The 22,818-nt window shown below is 36.1% G+C and overlaps 1 protein-coding gene across 3 annotated transcripts in view; it reads left to right on the plus strand.

The window, feature by feature from the left end:
* CycC (cyclin C) overlaps positions 1–22,818 on the plus strand; it is a 251,500-nt gene that overhangs the window by 121,083 nt on the left and 107,599 nt on the right. For all 3 annotated transcript variants that reach the window (XM_090414047.1, XM_090414045.1, XM_090414046.1), the window contains exon 3: positions 4,151–4,235. In XM_090414047.1, the coding sequence (XP_090270173.1) occupies positions 4,151–4,235 (85 nt within the window). The remainder of the gene's footprint in view (positions 1–4,150; positions 4,236–22,818) is intronic.

A 22,818-nucleotide genomic window follows, 5' to 3' on the forward strand; every position in this document is an offset into this window, starting at 1 on the left:
AAATGACACGTTGTGGATGCATTTGTTTCTCAACAATCACTTGTGGATTTTCTGAACCCCAAATGCGACAATTTTGTCGATTAACGAATCCATCAAGAAGAAAATGAGCCTCATCGCTGAAGATGATTTTGTTCGAAAAATAAGCATCCACTTGTTGTTGTTCCATAATCCATGAAAATGCGTTGTTCTTTCGTGTAGCGCTCTATTTTTAATAATCCTGACCTGTCAGCTGTCACGCTGTCTTTTTTTTCCTCGTTGGCAACACTTTACTGCACAAATGGCGCTAAATTTAAATCTTGTGTGAATTTTGGGATACCCTGTATATCCCTTGCATTCTATTCCTATGACCATATCATCCTCAGTCAACCACGTCTCATTAATGCTGATAACTTTTGGCCAAGCTAAAACCCATGCTAAAAACTCCTCAACCTTATTTTGAATACTTCATCCCATAACCTCCCTTACACCTTGTGTTATTTAGCTGACTAAAGTTAACCTGGGGTGCTATATTTTTGCATCATGCAATCACTCTCCCACTTACTAACCTCTATGTTGCCTGGATCAAGGCTCACCTGTGTTCCTCTGAACATTCTACGAGGGCTGTTCAATAAGACTAATTTTACTGTCGCGAAACCACTCATCACAATATTAATTTCTGTGGAATAAAGAAATGTTGCTGTCTGTATTAACAAAAGAGGTTGATAGATGGTGTATATGAGCTGATGTGCCAGAGTGTCACATGACTAAATGCAAGCTTGTTTCGGCGCACCTACGACCACGACCAGTCATCGAAAGGAAGCGTCCTTGGAACAGCATTATGCGATTAAATTTTGTGTGTGTTTGCAAAAATCAGCCTCGGACACTTTTAACATGATACGCGAAGCTTTCCATGATGAAGCAATGTCGAGGGCAAGTGTTTTTCGCTGGCATAAAACTTTTAAGGAAGGAAGGCAAAATGTGGAAGATCTTGAACGTGAGGGAAGCCCTTCAACGTCCATCACAGAGACAATGATCAACACAGCAGCGATTATCATCAAGGAGGATCGCAGAATTACAGTACGCCAGCTGCATGTTGTCCTGAATATTTCTGTGAGAAGTGTTCACTCAATCATGGCTGAACATTTGGAACTGAAACGTGTTTGCGCCCGATGGATTCCCAAACTCTTGACACTGGAGCAAATGCAGCATCGAGTGGATGTGTGCACAGAATGGAAAGAAAGACTGGAACAAGAAGGCGACAACTTCTTAAAACGCATCATTACAGCAGATGAAGCTTGGTTGTATCACTATGACCCTACAATGAAACAACAAAGCAGTGAATGGAAGTACCCGTCTTCGCCTACCCCCAAGAAAGCAAAAACTGTAAAATCGGCTGGTAAAGTTATGACCATAATGTTTTTTGACTACGAAGGCATTGTTTACCAACATGCTGTAGAACCCGGGAATACTGTAAACGGCTCATACTCTGCGGATGTTTTACGGACAATGGTACAGCACATCAAAAGGAAGTGTCCGTTGCTGAAGAATGGCTTCTTATTGCACCACGATAATGCAAGGCCACATATTGCTGGTTGTGTAGTGGACGTTTTGCAGAAGAACAACATAGATATCCTAGCACACCCTCCATACAGTCTTGATCTCGCACTGTGCGATTTCTGGCTGTTTTCCTCAGCTCAAGAAACCATGATGACGATTAAAGGTAATCTGTTTTCTGTATAAATATAGTCTTATAACTTATTGAACAGCCTATGTAGTTTCCCTGACTTTGTACTTTCGAATTCTCACTGAACAGCACTTTCTCAATGCTCCTGACACCAAATCCATTTAGATGCAAGCCATTCACCTTATATTAATCCTTCTTTCCATCAAACTCACTCTACAAATCCACAAACTCCACACCATTTCTCCTGTACAATCTGTGCACTGACTCATTCATTATCATAGTTTCCATCTCAGCTCGCATCTATCATGCCGTGACAACAGACTCACAGGTTTTACTTTCTCACTCTTCTTTTTCACATGCACTATTTCTAGCAGCTCTTTCAGCAGTATCTTTCATGTCTCCTTGCATACTATACATGTTACATACTAAATCATTTGTATCAGCCAAAATAAACATCTCTTTCACCTTAACTCCGTGCATCTTTACAGCATCACTGACATCCTTTATCTTATTCTCCTCATATCAGTGAATCAACACAAAATCCAATCTTTATTTTCATGCTTTCTCTCTTCTCCTTTTGCTTCTCTGTCATGTCATCCACCAGGCATTTCTTCAACCACTCAATTCCATGTTTTGTTCTGTGAAGAACTCCACATAAGTATGCTATCCTTTCCATCGCCAACTGGTCATTCTCTTCATTTTCCGCTGTGCCATTCGTAGTCATTCATACCACTTGCAGCACTATGCCAGTCACATTATCACACATCTCATATTTCAACCCACTGCTGTCACTCTTCTTACTCTCTTCACACTTATGACATTCGCTCACAAAACATCTTAGACAAACATATTCCTTAGTTTCATTCTCCTAGTAAAAATCCAGTTAGAGTTGAGATCTGTGACTGCAATATTAGTAACAGTTTTTCATGTGACAGTGAGTTTGAACTTGTCACACTCCACCTCACACCATCTGGTGTGAAGTGGCGTCTAACAAGATTAAATACATAGTGGGGTGTTGTTACAGACCTGGTGGATCGTTGCTAGTGACGAAGAAATGTATCACCAAATAAATATGATGGGTGGGAAAAGAGAAATCATCATAGGGATTTTAAGTAACCAAACATTGATTGGATGGCTGTGAAATTGCATGAGAAGAATGAAACTGAATTATTGAGCTGTTGCAAGATGATTTCCTCAAGCAGCATGTGGCAGAAGAAACTCGTGGTCAAAGAGTATTAGATATGATTATAGTGTCAGAGGGGATGAAACCTACAATTGGTGACAGTGATCATGCATTATTCACTTGGGAAGTGGCTAAGTTTATGAACGTTTCATTCAGGAAAGGTTATATGCTAAACTACAAAGCAGGAAATTATGACCACCTAAGAGTATGCTGGGTTCTGCACCTTGGTATCAGTTTTTGGTTGGGAAGGGTATCGACAGTGCATGGGAAGTGTTTAAAAAATACCTAAACGATGCGATATCAGAATGTGTTCCTAGAGTTTGAAGAATAAATAGAGAGTAGGAATGAAATGGATGTGTAATCTAATTATGCAAGAGATTCATAAGAAAACAATGGGGAAGGAATACTGTGTGCATAAGAATGATGGCAGTTATGATAATTATAAGCAGCAGCCAGAAGAGGACAGCTGGCTTACAGATATCAAAAAGTTGTATATGGGGGAGTGTGAATCTGCAAGATTGAAGGTAACCGGTGGTGTGCCTCAAGGATCAGGCTGTGGTCCATTGTTATTCAATCTGTACATTAATGACATTTGGAAGGATTTTACATGCTACATACAGCTATTTGCCAATGATGGAAAGATGGGTAATTTAATCAGGAGTGCTGCTTATATTTTATTTATTTGCTGTTTCCAATGTTAATTCATTTTTGGTAACCTCATTAATGTTTGAAATGGTATGATTCTGTTCGTTGGGACAGGTCTCCTTTTTCACAATTTCACACTATTCAGGCTAGCATTCTTCTTTGTTACTGTTCTGTTCTTGTGAGTTTTGGATGCCATCTTATGGTACTAATTTAATATTACAGTATTCCAACAAAATATTAGGAAATATACCAAATACAATAAATATACAAAAAACAACAAGTGTATAATTTCTTGGTATCTTTAACAAAAAACAACTGTGATATATTATAAAAAATTAATTATTCTGAGGTGAAAAACACAATGAAACTGATAATATTCCAGTGAAACTTGTGATTTTTAATCAAAAACTGAACCTGAAAAGCCTTGTTCTGTTCTGTTTTAATAGAATTATTACATAATTAAATTTGAAAAGAATTGCTCCTTGCAGCCAGGATTGAATTCTTTTTTGATATTTCTTGATCATAATTTTATGTTAATGCCCATCCATGAACAATGAACAAAAATTATTTATCAGCCTTTGATTACAAGCATTTCTGAAAGAGTAATATATCTTATCAACAGTGGAGAATCCTGTTTTCTTTATTTTCTCGGCTTTTAGTTATCCAAGCACTGGGTGAACAGTTGAAAGTAAAACAGCAGGTTATAGCTACAGCCACAGTATATTTCAAGAGATTTTTTGTTAGGTAAGTACTTATATTACAATTTCTATTCAAAATATTTCTATTTTTATGTATTTTACTTATAGGCAAGGTAAATTTATGATAAGAAGAAATATCAATTTAAATTTTCATTAATCTCTTGCATTTTTTTATATCCTAACCTAATAAACTGGAATTAAGAGCTATGAAGAAATGAAAAGGAAGGTATAGAACAGGATGCTGTGACTTATTGCTATCACTAACCACTCTTCAGATTGATGCACCTGAGAAGATTCTAACCCTTCAGTTTAACATGGCCATATCAAATGATGCATAAAAAATTCCATCAATTGGCAATCCTGTATGTCTCCTTCAGAAATTTAAGTCTTAATCATATTACTCCTTTTTCTCCTGTTAGTGTCTGTAGCCCACAATCAGTCTTCATAATCTACATTCTGATATTATTAACCTTTGCACACTCTCTCTCCCTCTCCACTGTATCAGCAGCACCATCATGAAAACCAGGAGACTAGATCTGTACACAATAGTCCAAGTGAGGTCATATCATGGCCTTGTAAAAAGAGGCAAATGACTTCCTTATTTGTACATGCTAAGATTCATTGCAGTTTGTATTTGCATATGTTATTATTATCATAAAATTCTTGATTATGTACCCTCAGAGGATATTAATCTGTCATTTGCCAGGGCTCTAGTGTTGTCAGATCTTATATTTGGGCTTCTAAGATACTTCTTACTATATCCATCCATCCACCAAAATCTTTGTCTCCCTATGGATTTTTTTCCCTGCCATCATGGAAACGAATACCTCTATTGCATTCCTTTCTTCTCCCATTTTATGTGACCTTGCCACCTGAAATTCGATTAGCCCAAACATTCTCAAATGTTATCAATGCCAAATTCCTTCATAATATCTTCATTTTAAATGATTCTGACATGGATGTCGTATGTTTATGCCTTTGATCTTTCTCAATTTCTCTTATCTGTGGTATTCAGACTTTAATGAAGTCTTTTATTTCTAACCCTGCTCTTAGATCTATAAGTTAAAATTGGTTTGAACACTGTCTTCTATACATCTAGTTTAAGTGTTTTGACTGATTTTCTCTTATTCTATAAATTTATTCACCTGATTTCCTACCATACTAGCTCTGCTTATTCTGTTATCTATTCCCATCTGCATTATAAATTGATTATGTAGCTGAAGTGTTTTACTTGTATTGGTTCTTCATTCAGGATACAGTCAGTGTTTTCAATGTTCCTGCCTATTTTCATAATTTTGGTCCTTTTGTTACTAATTTTCATGCCAGATTTGTTAAACAGTTTCAGTTTAGTTAAACAATCCTGGAGACTTGCAGTGGATTTGTTTAGGAGTACAATATATTTGCATAAAGCACAGAGCTAAATTTGATATCTCTGATTCTGATAACATGTTTAATATCACTTTCTTTCATAATGTGATCCACATAGACAAACAAGAATGGAGATAGTGCACCCTTTTCATACACCTGATTTCACATCAAACCAGCTTCCTTCTCTTTCATTTATAACTGCTGACTTCCACCTTAAATTATTACATATTGCTCAATAATGTTCCTTTTTCTCAATATAGCCTGTACAGCTTTTCCCTTGGCATTTCAGATCCACAAAACCCAAATACAAATCCTTATAATCTTCCCATGATTTCTCGACTGTTTTCTGAAAAATGAAAATTTGATCTTAACAGTCTCTGTTTGATTGAACCAGGCTTTCACACCTAAAAGCTTCTCTTCCAAAATTTTTTTAGCCTCTTCTCAAGTATGTTTGCATAAATCTTACCTAGAATGCTTAGTGGAGAAATTCCATTGTAATCTCACGTTCAGTTTTATTTCCCTTTTTATAGATGAGAAAGAACCATCAGAGCTCAACTCCAATCATTGGAATCCCACCTTCCAAGCATCTCTTTGAATTATGCAATGTAACCACTGTAAAAATTTGATATCTCCAGATTTGAGTAAAAGTACCCTTTCATGTGTTGTTAACCACATATCACCCTCGTATTTGAGGGGGTTTTAGTTAACATTAATGTTAACTGAAACCTCCTCAAACACTATAATCAGAGCTAACACTCTTTGACCACGTGTTCCTTCTAGAGTCACATGCTTTTTAAGGAAGTGGTCTTGCAACATCTCAATAAATTCAGCTTCATTCTTATGAGATTTCCCTGCTACCTGATCAATATTCAGATAATTAAAATCATCAATGATGATTAATCATTTAGTATTCATTAAGTTTATTTGATTATGCATTCAGTGTCATCAACAACTGAACTATTAGGTTTGTATCAACACTCTATTTGATCCTGTTCGACCCCACTTCTCAGATGGCTTGTCTCACTGTCACATGGAAAATTATTAGTACTGCAGTCATAGTTTTCTATTCTAACTGGATTTAAATCATTCTATTATTCTACTTGGTAATTGATAGAATGATTTAAGTAGGGTGTTTATATCAACACCTTACTTAAATCATTCTATTCTGACTTCTGTAGTCTGCATGACCCATTGGACAACTTGCAGATCTTTTCCATATTATTATCCTATAATGCCTTACTTACTTACTTATGTAGATATCCTTGCACACAATGCTTAATCAGTCATCCAAACTAGACAAATACAAAATTGTTTTCCATCACTCATTTCTATGATAATTGTGTGTGTATGTATTACATCTAGTTTCTGTGTGCTCGACTCTCTTTGCTAGATGCTTATGCCAATTAATAATTTCTCCAGAATCCTGATATAATGATTATTCATTTAGTATCCATTGTTTATTTGGTTATGCATTCATCGTCATCAACAACTGATCTACTAGGTTTGTATCAACACCCAGCAGGAAACTAGTAGCCTGTCCAAATGTCAGCAGAGCCTTTTGGTCTTTAGCCAAAGCAATTGGTCATAATTTCTGCCCAATACTATTCCCAGCCCTATCATACCCAGATGGCTCCATTGCATCATCGCAGCAAAAGCCAATCTCCTGCCTTCATGCTTTGCTTCCAATGTATGCATAACCAGCAATGGTAAATGTCCCCCAACTATTCCAGATGCCCAACATACAATTGCTCCTATATCCTTCTGCCAGAATGAGATCAGAAGAATACTGTCCAAATTAGACACACAAAAAAAGTCTCCTGGTCCTGATGGCATTACTCCAATCATCCTGAAAGTTTGTGCACCAGAACTGACTCTAATCCTATGTCACCTGTATATACTCTCTTACTCCACTAGTAAGAGAGTGTATACATCCCACAGCCTGTAAATTCGCCTATATTCAACCCATTCCCAAGAATGGCGACAAGTCAATGCCATCCAACTGTCATCCCATTTCATATCCGTCATGCCTCAAGTAATGAAAAAAATCATCAATTCCCAACTCCTGCCTTGAACGCATCCACCTAATAAATGACTGCCATTGTGGATTCTGTTGCTGCCGATCAACACAAGATCTGCTCGTATATGTCACCCATATCTTGACAAACATCATGGAGAAGTTTGGCGAATCTCAAGTGGTTGCACTTGATATCCCCAAAGCTTTTGACCAGGTCTGGCACAAAGGCTTATACCTGTAGTTGTGTAGAGCAAGATTTATCAAATAAAAGGGAGGAGTGCAATGTGTTATCATCTGCAAAACTGTATATTGGGTTGGAGATCAACTTAAATAGGTCATTGAGATATCGTTTGGTCTGTCTCAGGACTTCTGTAGTTGGATTGTCGGCTTTCTGTCTGGACACACACTATGTGTCATGGTGGATGGTTCCTTGTCTTCTCACCATTCAACTAATGCTGGGTTTCCACAAAGTTCTGTTCTCTCATCTACCCTCTTCTTGCTATATCTCAATGACCTATTTAAGTTGACCTCCAACCCAATACACAGTTTTGCAGATGAGCACATTTCATTCCTCCCTTTCATTTGATAAATCTTGCTCTACATAACTCGCCTCAACCTACAGAACATCAACCACCACCGTCCTCAATTCTGATATCCAAACCATCCTCCAATGGGGTTCAGATATCCTTATCAATATCAATGCTAATAAAACCCAGTTCTGTCTTATTTTTCATTAATAAAAAAAAAACCACTTTCTCCCAGTATTATTTTTGACAACACCCAAATTTCTAGAGAATTTCTCTGAGATTTTTCTTTTTGGAATTACCCTGACATCAGGCCTCTCCTGGCATAAACACATCATAACCATTTCATCCTCAGCTTCCAAAAAACTTTTTGGAAGCTGAGGAAACAACTTCCAAAAGGAAGTTTTGGGAGCAACAGAAAAATCTTTTTCTATTGCTCAAGACGTTACGTCACCTCAAAACAGCTGTTAATCTTATACAAATCACAAAACCACCCAGTTATCGAATACCGCTCTCACATATGTGGTGGAGCCCCTAACAGTTCCCTCAAAATGTTTGACTCAATACAGAGGAGAGCAATTAGACTTATTAATGACCCATCTCTTACCAACTCACTCCCTCCACTTTTGCACAAACGTTGGTTTCCGCAATATGTGTATTCTACAAATATTTCCGTGGGAAATGTTCATCTGAAATAGCATCAATAATTCCCCTACTTAGTACTAAGCTCGTTGGAACACATGCAGCTGCTGCTCAACATCCCTTCAAAGTGCACCTTGAAACCCACAGAACAAGTTTCTTTTTCTCCTCCTTCATCCCTGCAGCTGCTGTATTGTGGAACAGTCTTCTCCCTATTGTGTTTCTCAAGAAATATAATATACACTCTTTCAAATCAAATATAAACAAGTTCCTCCTTTCCCAACCCAGTACTGATGTAATATAGGTTGATCAACCAATCTCTCATGTATGGGCCCAAACATAAAAAAAAAAAAAAAAAATGCTCTACTATGTATTTGATCTTGTTACACCCCACTCTCAGATGTATTCAAGTGTAGGCTGTCCATTTTACACAAATCCATTCTTCCCTCATTCCACATGTCCAAAACTTTGCATCTATTCCTTCTTCAAAGGCTACATTTCAAATCATTTGTCATTAGTTCTTCTTAATTCATTTCTATCATATCTAGGCAATTATTATTATTATCACCCAAGACCTCCAGAGAGTTTAGAAATTTCCTGGAGGTCTCAGTTAATGATAATAATAATGGATCTCCCCCATGTTCTCTCCCCACCTTCTGTATAACAAAAAATTTCATCAGATGATATCCTATAACACACATTCAGAAGTTTATAGACTTCTATCTTAATATCACACCTCTTTCTACTGTTAACCAGAGTCTAATCCACATACAATCTGTCCTCATAATCCAGATATAATCTTTGTAACTCTTCTTTGCACCCTTTCCACAGCTTCTTTAACCCATTGGAATCCAGGAGACCAAATCTGCATACAATAATCCAAGTGTGCATATCAAGGCTTTTATAAAGAGGCAAACATCACAATTATCCTCTGAGTTGAATTTGCAACTTTTGCTATGTGACCTTTAAACTTCAAATTCCTATCCACCATTATGCTAAGATCCCTAGTCTCATCAGTTTCTTGTAGTATAACTCTGCTAATATAATTTGCTGCTGGAAATCTCATCACATCAGTGCATAACTTTACGTTTACTAACATTAAACTGACAGCCATTTTCTTTTGCCCAAATTTCCAGCTTATTCAAATCATTTTGTAAGTACTGGATATTAGTAGTATCCCTGATAGCCCTATCTTCGCATTATCAGCAAACACTTGCACATCTCCTGTTAGACCCAAGGACTAAACCCTGAAGTACACCACTAGTCACCTAAAATCTGGCAGATTCACACCCACCCTATACCACTTTTTGATATCTGTCTGTCAATCATTTACTGATCCAAGTCAACAGTTTATATCCCAATACCATATTCTCCAGTTTATGCAACAGCCTTTTGTGTGGTATCGTATCAAATGCCTTAGCAAAATCCAACATTATTGTTAGCGTATCCATTCCCTTTATCAACGTGGCCATAACATTGTTATAATAAAATATGAACAAATTGCTAATACATGAACTTCAATAAATTAAAGACTTAATTCTGTATGTTAGTCAAGTAAATATTAGTTTAATATCCAACGTTTCACTGACTGATATCTGTCAGCATTTTCAAAGGAATACACTAGTAAGCAATAGAAAGTAACAAAAACTAGGAAACTAACCGACAATTCTAAAAATTATATAAAGTTATCACTGTGCATGATATAATGATATAATACGCGTGTCGCAAGCGCAACGTTTTATTTGTTGAGATATTTAATGTAATTTTCATGAAAGTTCATGTCTTTTTGGTTAAATGATCTGATTAGAGTTTTCCATATATCTGGTAAGATTAGGCCTTGATTCTTATTTAAGTTACCTGTTGAACGGGCGACTGTAGCAGCTTCTTTAAATGTTCTGGAATGGTAGTTGTCTTCTATGTAGGGCATATGACTCATATCCCATTCAATATTATGGTTGGTAGAGGCAAAGTGTGAAGAAAGGCCTGATATATCCTGTCTGTTATTCCTTACATAGCCTATGTGTTCTTTCTTTCTTGTTTCAAAACTTCTAGATGTCTGTCCGATGTAATTAATACCGCAAGAATAAGGTATGCTATAAACTCTAGAGTATTTGTAGAAAGGATGGCTATCTTTTGGTGATCTTATAAACTTTTGAATGGTCTCAATAGGTTTGAAGGTTACTCTGATATTATATGGTTTTAGAAGAAGAGCTAATTTTCTGGATATGGCGCTAACATGGAATTGTTATAGAGCTGATGTATTGGGTTTCATCTCGTTGTCTTTGCGGTATGTCACTAAAGAGAATCTTGTTGATGATTCTTGTGGGGGTAGCCATTTAGGGATAGATCTTTGGATATTTTCATATTATGATCTTTTTCTTGACTACTAGTATTAATAAATTAAAGACTTAATTCTGTATGTTAGTCAAGTAAATATTAGTTTAATATCTAACGTTTCACATCATCAACAAGATTCTCTTTAGTGATATACCAAAGACAACGAGATGAAACCCAATACATCAGCTCTATAACAATTCCATTTATTAGTGCCATATCCAGAAAATTAGCTCTTCTTCTAAAACCATATAATAAATATCTAAAACCTTGTTCTTGCGGTATTAATTACATCAGACAGACATCTAGAAGTTTTGATACAAGAACACATAGGCTATGTAAGGAATAACAGACAGGATATATCAGGTCTTTCTTCACACTTTGCCTCTGCCAACCATAATATTAAATGGGATATGAGTCATATGCCCTACATAGAAGACAACTACCATTCCAGAACATTTAAAGAAACTGCTATAGTCACCCGTTCAACAGGTAACTTAAATAAGAATCAAGGCCTAATCTTACCAGATATATGGGAAAACTCTAATCAGATCATTTAACCAAAAAGACATGAACTTTCATGAAAATCACATTAAATATCTCAACAAATAAAACGTTGCGCTTGCGACACGCGTATTATATCATTGTATCATGCACAGTGATAACGTTATATAATTTTTAGAATTGTCGGTTAGTTTCCTATTTTTTGCTACTTTCTATTGCTTACCAGTGTATTCCTTTGAAAATGCTGACAGATATCAGTCAGTGAAACGTTGGATATTAAACTAATATTTACTTGACTAACATACAGAATTAAGTCTTTAATTTATTAATACTAGTAGTCAAGAAAAAGATCATAACATGACCTTCATTTGGTAAACCCATGCTGCTCCTTGAAGAGTGTAGCTTGTTTGTCTACCCATTTCTGTATGCAAGTTCTTGCCAACTTCTTTAAAATCTTCACTACTACACCAGTGATACTGGTAGGTCGGTAGACGCATCAATTTTGCACTACCCTTGTACATTGGAACTATCATATGTTCCTTCCATTCTTGTAGTATCAATCCTGAGCTAGACTCAAGTTATATGTAATTATATCATTTTGAAAATTTTCTCTGGGCACCATGTCATGTACCTTTCCCAAATCTGCAAAACTTAAAATTAAAAAAAAAAAAACACTTTCTCCATTTTCTTTGTCATCTGCCTGTTCTAATGACTCAAAATTCTTCTACTTCTTCCCTGAAAGAATCTTCTGTGGGACTTTAAGTGCAAATAAATTTCATCCATGACCCCATTTTGAAGTTGCCCACATAACTCGATTTGAAACTGCTTTTCAATCAAGAAGTTCCTCTTCATGTTTGGTGTTGAATGCTGTCACTACTTCTTCCTTTAATTGATCATTATTGCCTAAAAATAACACCCTATACTCATTATTTAGTAAGATCTCACCTATTTTTGTCTTCTTTGTCTCAGTAATGCCAGTTATGTACACCTAGTACTTTTCCAATTCTTCTACAAGTTTAGTTTCCTTTCCATTAATACTCCTTATATTGATGGTTCCTATCTTCAGTTCTTCTGATGTTGAGTTTCTTCTTCTTCTTCTACATGTTGATTGGAGCTTTTATCTAGTAGCTGACTTTTCACTTCCCCCCCCCCCCTTGTTCCCTGACAAAAACAGCAGGGGCCTTGTTTAACTGGGCAGCTCCCCAACCGGCATGAAATATCATGTTGTACCAACATATGCATTTGTGGTTTAAGCCAATATAGAGTACAATGGTTAACTAAGTCCCTAATTGCCAGCCCATTCTTGTTTGTTCAGTACCCAGTAGATACCCACTAATGGGCAAATCACGTGAAGGTGAGGATTGGACATTAGGTCAGAATCCCCCAGTCGGTTGGTTCTCTGCATTCCTGAAAGGTGATGTGGAGGTCTCCTCCTAGTTATCTGGCTTTGACCCTTAAGCGACCCCCCCTTTACTTTCAGTATGAAAAGAAATTCTTTATTGTGCTTAAAACTAATTGATCACCCCTCTTTCATATCCTCTACCTATGCTTGTCATGAACCAACATGAAGATATCGCTCTTTTTGTTTACTTATTCTTGTACTTAAAATTATTATTACTTTATTCTTTTCTCCATATTTTCTCAAAATGTTTCTGCATGTCTGAAATTCATTTCTTGCTCTGTTGTATCCTATCACCAACAGTGACTAACTTTTTCTTTGTCGGGGGGGGGGGAATTGAACCGTGAATGCATTGCTTGAGAGTGGTGAGAGCATTAACGTCAGTGAGTTGCTCTCACCACTGATAGACTTTGTGTTTTCTAGGATGGGCCTCTCATGGTGAGTCTTTTGACTCCATGGAAGCCTGAATTACAATAATAATATTATCAACTTAATAAATTTTATTCTTCTGGTATGGTTTATACTGTGAAGCACTGCTAGGAATAATCATCAATACCTAATACTTTCATCATATGTATATAGACCATTCAGTCTCTGGAGTGATCATTAAGGTGTCAGAGAGGCTAATTAGAACCTGTATCTGGAGGTGAATAAATGGCACATTTTATAATGGTCACTGTAGTGGATAAGGGAATGGATAAACCACAATACTTCTGGAATTTGCTAAGGCATTTTGTCAGGCTTCTGTACTGGAAATTGTTATACAAAATTTAAAGGGATAAAAGGGGGATGATAATGAACATTTGTGACACAGAATCCTTGCAGGTTAATCTGAACAAACTGATTTTATGGGCAAATGATAATGAATATCAGTTCACGATGCTATATCAATGGTAATTTGTTACAAGTAGTCACTGAAACTAGAGACACGGATGGGATGGTAGACAGTTATGCAATTTAGGGGTCTCATTGTAAAGCTGTTAAATCATCTTATTAGATAACTGTTAGTGTTTCAGATAACACTAACTTGTAAGAATGAGGAAGTTATTTTCCTGCTTCACAGTGTTTTGATAAGACCACATCTTGACTACTGTGTTCATTACTGTGATCATCTGGGTTCAGAGGAGATAAGAAGTTTGTTGAATAAAAATCTTTTGTGGATAACCAAAATGTCAGAGAAATGTGGCATATGTCATCAAAGTTTATGGATGCAGTAGTGAAATTTAAAGTATAGACACAAGTGGCATTTTTGTAGCTCATGTCATGTGAGGTTGTGAGAGAACGAACTTTTGTCATCCAAGGAATAATGTTTCTTTTTAACTGCATGCACAAAATTTTTGATTTCAGAATTTCTAATTTACAGTAAATTTTTAAATATACTATAAATTTATTTTGTAATTTCTCCAATGTCTCTACTGCAATATTACTTTAACCCATTCCAACTTAATACTTCTAATTAGTTACTTTTAGCCTTCACTTTTGGGCAAACTGACGCTAACATTAGCAAGTTGTAGAGCCATATTTGTTTAGAGTGTGTACTGTCTAGACAGTGCAGTCACTTGAACTTACAAACAGTTATGGATTTTGTAGCTATATGGATTTAAACAAATTGATTTAATGCTTGTAATTTGACAAGTTATAACTAAATGAAAAAAGGACATCAGTATGAGAAATATTACATTAGTGCACACATTGAGTCTGAGACTGGAAACTTATGTGCAAAATGTTTTTGATATGCATATGGGCTAGCAAAAATTAAAGAGAATATTGGCTATGAGAGAATGTAAGATTCAAGCTCATAGCATCAACTGAAACGATACACCATTTGACATGACTAAGTGCATTTCAAAACATTCATGATTTAAGGATCAAAGCAAGATAACTGGGAAGCCATATAGCCTTTAAAGCATAATAATAAATTTAGTTTAATCCTTTATCCAAGTGTGAGCAAACAAAGTTTGCACCTGAAAGTATCTTCAGGACTGGAGTAAGGTGGTACAACACCAGGCAACTCGTTGCAAAGGTGGAGCAAGCTAACATCACTCCTATCTCAGTATCTTCCATAATGCAAAACACATCTCCTTGCAGATATGTATAATATTATGCATTAAGGGAAGGGCCACTACCCAGACTAGTTTTGACCTTTATTGAGGTCTCTTCAGTGGGAGCCAGGCCCGAGTGGAAATACCAGGCAGAAGCATTAGCAAGGTCATCTCTACCTATAGGAGTTGCCAAACGGTGTGCCACCTTTTTATTAAATTCCTCTGGATTTAGAGAAAGATGTTGAAAGTTTATTTTTCACTTGGTTAGACTATAATAAATTTAGTTTAATCCTTTATCCAAGTGTGAGCAAACAGAGTTTGTGCCTGAAAGTATCTTCATGACTGGGGTAAGGTGGTACAACACCGGGAAACTCGTTGCAGAGGTGGAGCTAGCTAACATCACTCCTATCTCAGTATCTCCCATAATGCAAAACACATCTCCTTGCGGATATGTATAATGTTATGCATTAAGGGAAGGGCCACTACCCAAACTAGTTTAGACATTTATTGAGGTCTCTTCAGTGGGAGCCAGGCCCAAGTGGAGATACCAGGCAGAAGCATTAGCAAGGTCATCTCTACCTATAGCAGTTGCCAAACGGTGTGCCACCTTTCAGCCTTTAAAAATAAACTTTCAGCCTTTAACATGTTCATTGCCAATCACGCGATATCGCGCGATGCAAGTTCTCACCAAACATCCGATCATGCGTTATCGTGTGGACGTCGCTAACTAAATAAAAAAATAAAAAAAATTTGGCCACCACACGAAATTCCAATTTTCAGCTTGGCAATGAAAGTGTTAAAGCAATACGTAGAACTGACCTCATTCATGGTATGCACGAATTCACATGAAGATGAATCTCATTGATGATACTGTTGTTAATAGTGATATTTTCACACTTGTTCATGAGCATGCAGTGATTTAAAATAGGAAACGATCATTTAGTTTTGAGTAGGATAAAATTGAATTTCATATTGAAAAGAAAAATTGTATAAGTTTTATAAAGAATGAAAGCCTGAGTAGCTTTCACAGGCAAACTGTAGACTGACATATACAAATATTATTTCAAGAAAAAAATGGAAGCAATTTGAAAACAAAAACTAAATTTGCAGACTCATTGGCAAAGTGACTTCAATGAATTCATCAAGGGAGGTATGAGCTGAACTTGTTGGCAAAGATAGAAAAATTCAAACAGCATTGTGAACTGAAGAAGTAAAGGAGCCATAAAGGAGGTAGGCAGTTCAGGAAAATAAATCATATTGAAAGTTTCAGACAGTTAGTCAGCAAGCATTCTCAGAAAAAACAGATAAAAATTTATGAAAGGCTAAGCTGGTTTGTTAAAGTACCTAACAAATGCCATGGGAAGTCTGGTACGAATGTAGATCAGTAAGATGGCAAAATATTCTGGAGGGTATTAAAAAGCTTAAAAATAGAAATATTGTGAAAGGCACAAGAAATGATAAATGTGATGTAAACACTGAAGTTAAAGATATTCTAGATGTACTGGAGTAAATGCTTTGAAAGATCATTAAATGAAACAAGTGTCAGAACAGTGGTAGAAAATATTTCAGCTACTTAGGCACGATTTTTAATGAAGATGGTAAATTAAATATGGAAATAGACAGCAGAACCAACAAAACTGGTATGGTAGGAAGTCAGCTGAATAAATTTATATGGAATAAGAGAGAAATTAGTCCTAAATTAGCTGTATACAAGATACTGTTCAAGTCCATTTTAACTCATGGATCTGAGAGCTGGATTAGAAATAAAACACTTGACCAAAGACTAGAGACTGCAGATGAGAGTCCTGAGAATGATTAGGGGCGTGAACAGACGGCATCAATGGCAATATCATATTAAAAAGAGGATATTAGGAAAGAACTTGACATTGTTATCAGAGCTAATCTCAGGTGGTATGGTCACTTAAGCAGAATGGGAGAGGAAAGCTTAGTAAAACAAGTGTTCTCTGCCAGGTTGGCAGGAAAAAGACCCAGAGGAAGACCAAGATATAGGTGGATTGATACAGTAAAAAGTGCCTTAGAAGATAGAAATATAAGATCTGATAATTCCTGTGTAGAGGAAATTAAATGCTGTGAGGACATCATATTGGAGGCTTAATGGATTGTATACAGCACTCAGAAAGGATTAAAACAGAAAATAATACTTCCTATGTATTTCGTCTCAGTAAATGAGACATCTTCAGGGATTACAAAAAAACTAATGTAACATAAAAACAACACACAATACTAAGCCCAACCATGTGGGTGACATTTAGGTGCAGTTGTAGGTGGCCTGGAATGTAAAGTGGGACCTCTGGTGTAAGCGTTTCCCAAATCTTGGGAAGCTTAATGCAACCATATTTGTTGAGATTCAGTTGATTTCTGAGTGCTGCTGCTGATTCTAAGAATAGTCTCTCTTTTTTGAATTTGCTGTGGTGGAGCATGGTGATTTTTTTCATGAGATCCCATGGGTTGTATCCAAGACATGGTCAGCCAGGCCTGACTGACCATAGTCATGTTTGCGGATGTATGACTTATGTTATACATCCGCAAACATGACTATGCAGATGTATAACATAAGTCATACATCCGCAAACATGACTATGCAGATGTATGACTTATGTTCCTCTAGGTGGATAGTGGCTGATCTGCCTGTCTGTTCGAAGTATGCCAGTTTACAGGAACAGGGTACTTTATAGATTCCAGGCACTGAGAGAGGAGGGAGCTGATCTTTTGTAGAGCGGATAAGGGTAGCAAGTTTGTGGTGGGGCTTAAATGCTGTGTGTAGGTTGTACTTTTTTAAAATCTTGGCTATTTTTTTTCGGATGTGCCACGGATGTAGGGTATGGTGATGGCATTTCTAAACTCTTTCTGAAGAGAAGACCAAGGAAAGGGGGAGGACCTGATTATTTTTTTAATATTGTGATCGTTGTAGTCATTGGAGAGGAAAGTGTTGTGTATGTGGTCAAGCTCAGTTGTAAGGGCTCTCTTGGTAAGAGTTTTAATAATGCCATATTGTTGAGCTGGATGGTGGTGGGAGAGTTTGTGAATGTATCTGCCTGTGTGCGTGGGTTTTCTATATATAGTGAAGGAAAGAAAGTACCGTTGGGAAGGCATGTAACTAAGGTGTCTAGGAAGGGTAAACAATTGCTCTTTTCCTTTTCCATTGTAAACTGGATTCTTGGATGTAGGCTGTTGAGGTGACTGAGGAAAGAGTCTAGTGTGTCTGGCCATGAGGCCAAATAGCTTCATAGAAAATTTCTATGAAGAACTACAACAGAAAATAGATAATTCCAAAAATAGAGAACTCATGATAGTGATGGAAGATTTCAACGCTAAAATAGGACAGTTCACAGCAGACACAAAAGATGTGATGGGGAAATTTGGATACGGAGAGCTTAGCTACAGAGGAGAACAATTACTTTACTAAAGCAAGCGATATAATGATTGCAAACACATTGTTCTATCAATGCCCTAATAATAAATATACATGGACATCCTCAGGTGGTAATATAAAGAACTGCATAGACCATATCATCATAAACAAACAATGGAAAAGATCAGTAAATAATGTACAAACATTAAGAAGCTTTGATTTCAGCACTGACCATGAAATATTAACTGCCAAAGTGAAGATAACATTCAACAGGAAAAACAATATCAGAAAAGAAGAAATCATCAACCTATCAAAACTAAAAGATAGCTCAAGCAGAAGTCGATTTTTAGAACAGTTGTGCTTGAAACTAAAACCCTCCATCTTCCAGAACAGCGGAAAATACTTGGAAGAAGGAAAAGAAACAGTGTTATCAATTGCAAAAAACATTCTAGATACCAAACCCAAAATAAACAAACAGTGGATAACCCAAGAAATCCTAGCTACAATAGAAGAAAAAAGAGAAGCCAAGATACTTGGCTTCTCTTTACAAGAACCCAACAAAACAATGAAGAGAATAGAGAAAAATACAGTGCACTAAAAAATAAAGTTGATAACCTATGCAAAAAAGCCAAAGAAAAATGGTTAGAAGAAAACAGCTAAGAAATGCCAAGAAGCATTCCAACAAAACAACCTAAAAGTCTTCCATGACACTATCAGAGAAATTACAAAGGAATTCTCAGCAAAAGCAGTAACAATGATAAACAACAAGATGACTGAAACTGGGAATATTGAAGATATAAGAAAAATTTGGTCAAACCATTTTAAGACTATCTTTCACCAACAAAAATTTTACAAGAAAAAGTTAGATATGCAATAGAAAAGATGAAACACAATAAAGCACCAGGCATTGATACTATCCCTACTGAACTGTGGTCATATGGAGACAGCACATCAATAGAATATTTCACAACTCTATTCAATAAAATACTACAAACAGGAGAGATCCAAGATGACTGGAGAACTGGAAAGATCATCCCAATATACAAGAAAGGAGACCAAAGAGACTGCAGAAATTACAGACCAATCAATTTACTCTCCCAGACACCTATAAAATATTCATAAGAATTATACAAAATAGATTAAAAAAACACCTATGAAGAACTGATAGGCATAGAACAAGCTGGTTTCTGAGGAAACTATTCAACAATAGACCAGATTTTCATATTGCACCAACTAGCAGAGCTCAGCTGGGAAGACCATAAAGAACTATATTGGTGTTTTGTGGACTTGAAACAAGCTTTCAATAGCATCAATAGAGAAATCCTTCTCAAAGTTCTACAAGAAAAAGCAATAGATAAATATATAATACAGTTTCTGATAAAATATTAATCTAAGACAAATGCAATAATTAAAAAGGACACACAACACAACCCATAGAGATCCAAAAAAGAGTAATGTCAAGAATGCCCATTATCCCCATGCCTATTCAACATATATCTAGACGAAGTTGTAAAGAAGGCAATAGACGATGAGCCTGGAATCAGTGTCAATGGTTTAAACATAAATAATATCAAATATGCACATGATCTCATCCTTATTGTAGTTTAACACAGTTGTTTAGCTTGTTTATCAACCAAAGGTTGATAAACAAGCTAAACAAAACCTGTAAAACATATGACATGACAATAAATAACTCTATTCAATAAAATACTACAAACAGGAGAGATCCCAGATGACTGGAGAACTGGAAAGATCATCTGGGATCTGGAAGTGATGAAATTTATTTGAAATTTGAGTTATCTACAAAAGACGAAAGGGATGAAAATAGGGAGGAACAAAACTACCATCTTAACCACCCTAAATGGAGAACAAGTAGACAACTTCATATATCTTGGATCAAAACGAACAGAAATAGTAGATGAACTCAAAACAATCAAACACAGAAAGTGATAGGATGGACCACCATGGGAAAATTACAGAAAATCTGGAAAACAAACAAGATATCTAAGCAAGCCAAAATCAAATTATATGAATCAATAATTATACCAACAGTCATCTATGGAGCAGAAGCATGAACATTTAAGAAAAGAGAGGAGAAAAAACTGCTGGCATTTGAAATGAAATACTTAAGAAAAATAAATAGAACAAGTTGGATAGAAAAGAAAACAAACAGCACAATCAGACAAGAATTATTGTATAAAAAGACAATAATAGAAAAAATTAGAAAACAACAACTGAGATGGTTTGGCCACACTGTACGCATGGATGCAGACAGACTTCCTAACGTCCTAATCAGTACTTTTCCAACTGAAAAAAGAAGACCCGGAAGACCAAGAATTACCTGGCTGAAATTAATAAAGAACATTTCAGGATGCAGAACATATAAGGAACTTTTTCAGACACCAAGGAATAGAGAAGACTGGAGGATCCTACTCAAGGGAAGACTCAACCCGTCTTAGACAGAAGAGAAGATATTGCAAGAGTTGGCAGAACAGCTCACAGGATTACTTGGATGCTGAAGAACACATTGACAAGTACAGATAGAGTGGTTATTATCCCTTTTAAAAAGACTATGATTTGGCCACGTGTTTACTACTGTGCACGGATTTGTTCATTTGTGTTTCTTGGGTGTTGGAAGGTCTTTCAGAGATGAGTGACCAACCTGGTGACAGGCCTGTGGAATGTTCCCTATGAGGATAGATTGAAGGGTGTGTGGGTTGCAGAGTTTAGCTGACAGGCAGAGGAGAGGGGATATGATAGAAACTTATAAGTTACTAAAGGGATTCTATAAGATTGACACAGAAGAAATTTTTCAATACATGGGGAGTAGGGGGAAAACAATTGGTCACACTTGGAAGTTGTCTAAGAGTGTGGTTAGTAAGGGTGTGTGGACTAGGTTCTGTACTTGGAGAGTGGTGAATGTGAGTGGAATGGATTGCCAGGGGTGGTTGTGAGTGCCCCAACAGTGAATAGGTTTAAGGAGATGTATGATAGGTATTGTGTTAGTAGATAGAGTGGGTCTCCTGCAATGCGTCTTTTGACTCCATGGAGTATCCATATAAAACCTACAGTCCAGGTTAGATATGTTGATGATGTTTTTGTTATCTGGCCACATGGCCATCATACTTTAAACAACAACTTCGGCCACCTGAACAAACAACATGAATGAATACAATTTACCATTGAAATTGAAAATCAGAACTCACTTCTTTTCCTAGATATGCTAGTCACACGTCTTCCCTCAGGCAGTCTGTCCTTCACTGTCTACTGCAAGCCTACACCATACCAGTCAATATATGCTAACCCTTACCACCACCCTTCACAAAAACTTGGAGTCATTAACACCCTCAAAAAATGAGCTATAACAATTTGTTCTAATGAGCATGTTCTTAATTTGTAATTCTTAAGCAAGAATTACAAATTATTATCAATTCATTTGTAAACAATGGCCATAGCAAAAATACCATGAATGAAATTCTTCTTAAAACTATACTTAAAAATTCAAATATAGATTATAGGAAAACCATAACTATCCCAAGAATATCAGATAAAATAAATGGATTTTATTTTATCTGATATTCCTCCACCCTGACCCACCCTGGGTTATAATTGAATCTGTTGCACCTATAACTTATTGATGAAACTGGATAAACAGTTGTTATCTGTAGAAAAAAGAACACAAACAACACATTAAATTTAACAATTTTGGTAAAGCAGGACTCTCAGATCATATTCTTAATACCCTACATCAAATTGATTGGATAAGCACCTGTTCTTTATACCATATAAAAATCTGCTATGAACGTGAATTTAAGGAAGCCTGTGAAAAATTTTGATGAACCATCCTAATCTGCACAATAATGATGGCATAAAAATCCCAAGAATATGGATGGTTCACGTTTATCCTACATAATTTATTTCCTAAAGTTTTCCAGCAAACCCTCACTTTAGGACTCTAAGCAATATTTTCAGCTCTTATTGACCACCAGCAGTGCTGTTTTTGTTCTAATTTATCTGTGAATATTTCTAACTTAATTTATTTGTGATTTCTAACAAAAAACAGGACTCTAGATTTGTATTTTTAATCAGAAGTCAGGCCAATAATGTTAATGATTGACCAAAAAAACACGGTTAAAATGAACTAACGAGCAAAAAATGAAATAAAAACAAAATTTCCCGATCTGTATTCATTGACAAAAAACTCGAAGTTATACGAAATTAAAAAAAAGTTGCATGTAAATTGTCAGTGTATATTCGGTTGAAAAACTAACGACTAGCAAAAATTTAAACAAATTGTTTCCCGAACGGAAAAAAATGAATTCGGCTATTTCAAAAAAAAAAAAAAAAAAAAAAAAAGGTATCAGTTTGCACATCGAAATTGTCATGATAAGATTTGTTTTGGTAATTTTTACAACATTTTTTTTTGAAATAA

This window comes from Typopeltis vanoorti, chromosome 24 (genome assembly GCF_054136105.1).
Source record: "Typopeltis vanoorti isolate ZY-2024b chromosome 24, IOZ_Tvanoo_1.0, whole genome shotgun sequence".
NCBI lineage: Eukaryota > Metazoa > Arthropoda > Arachnida > Uropygi > Thelyphonidae > Typopeltis > Typopeltis vanoorti.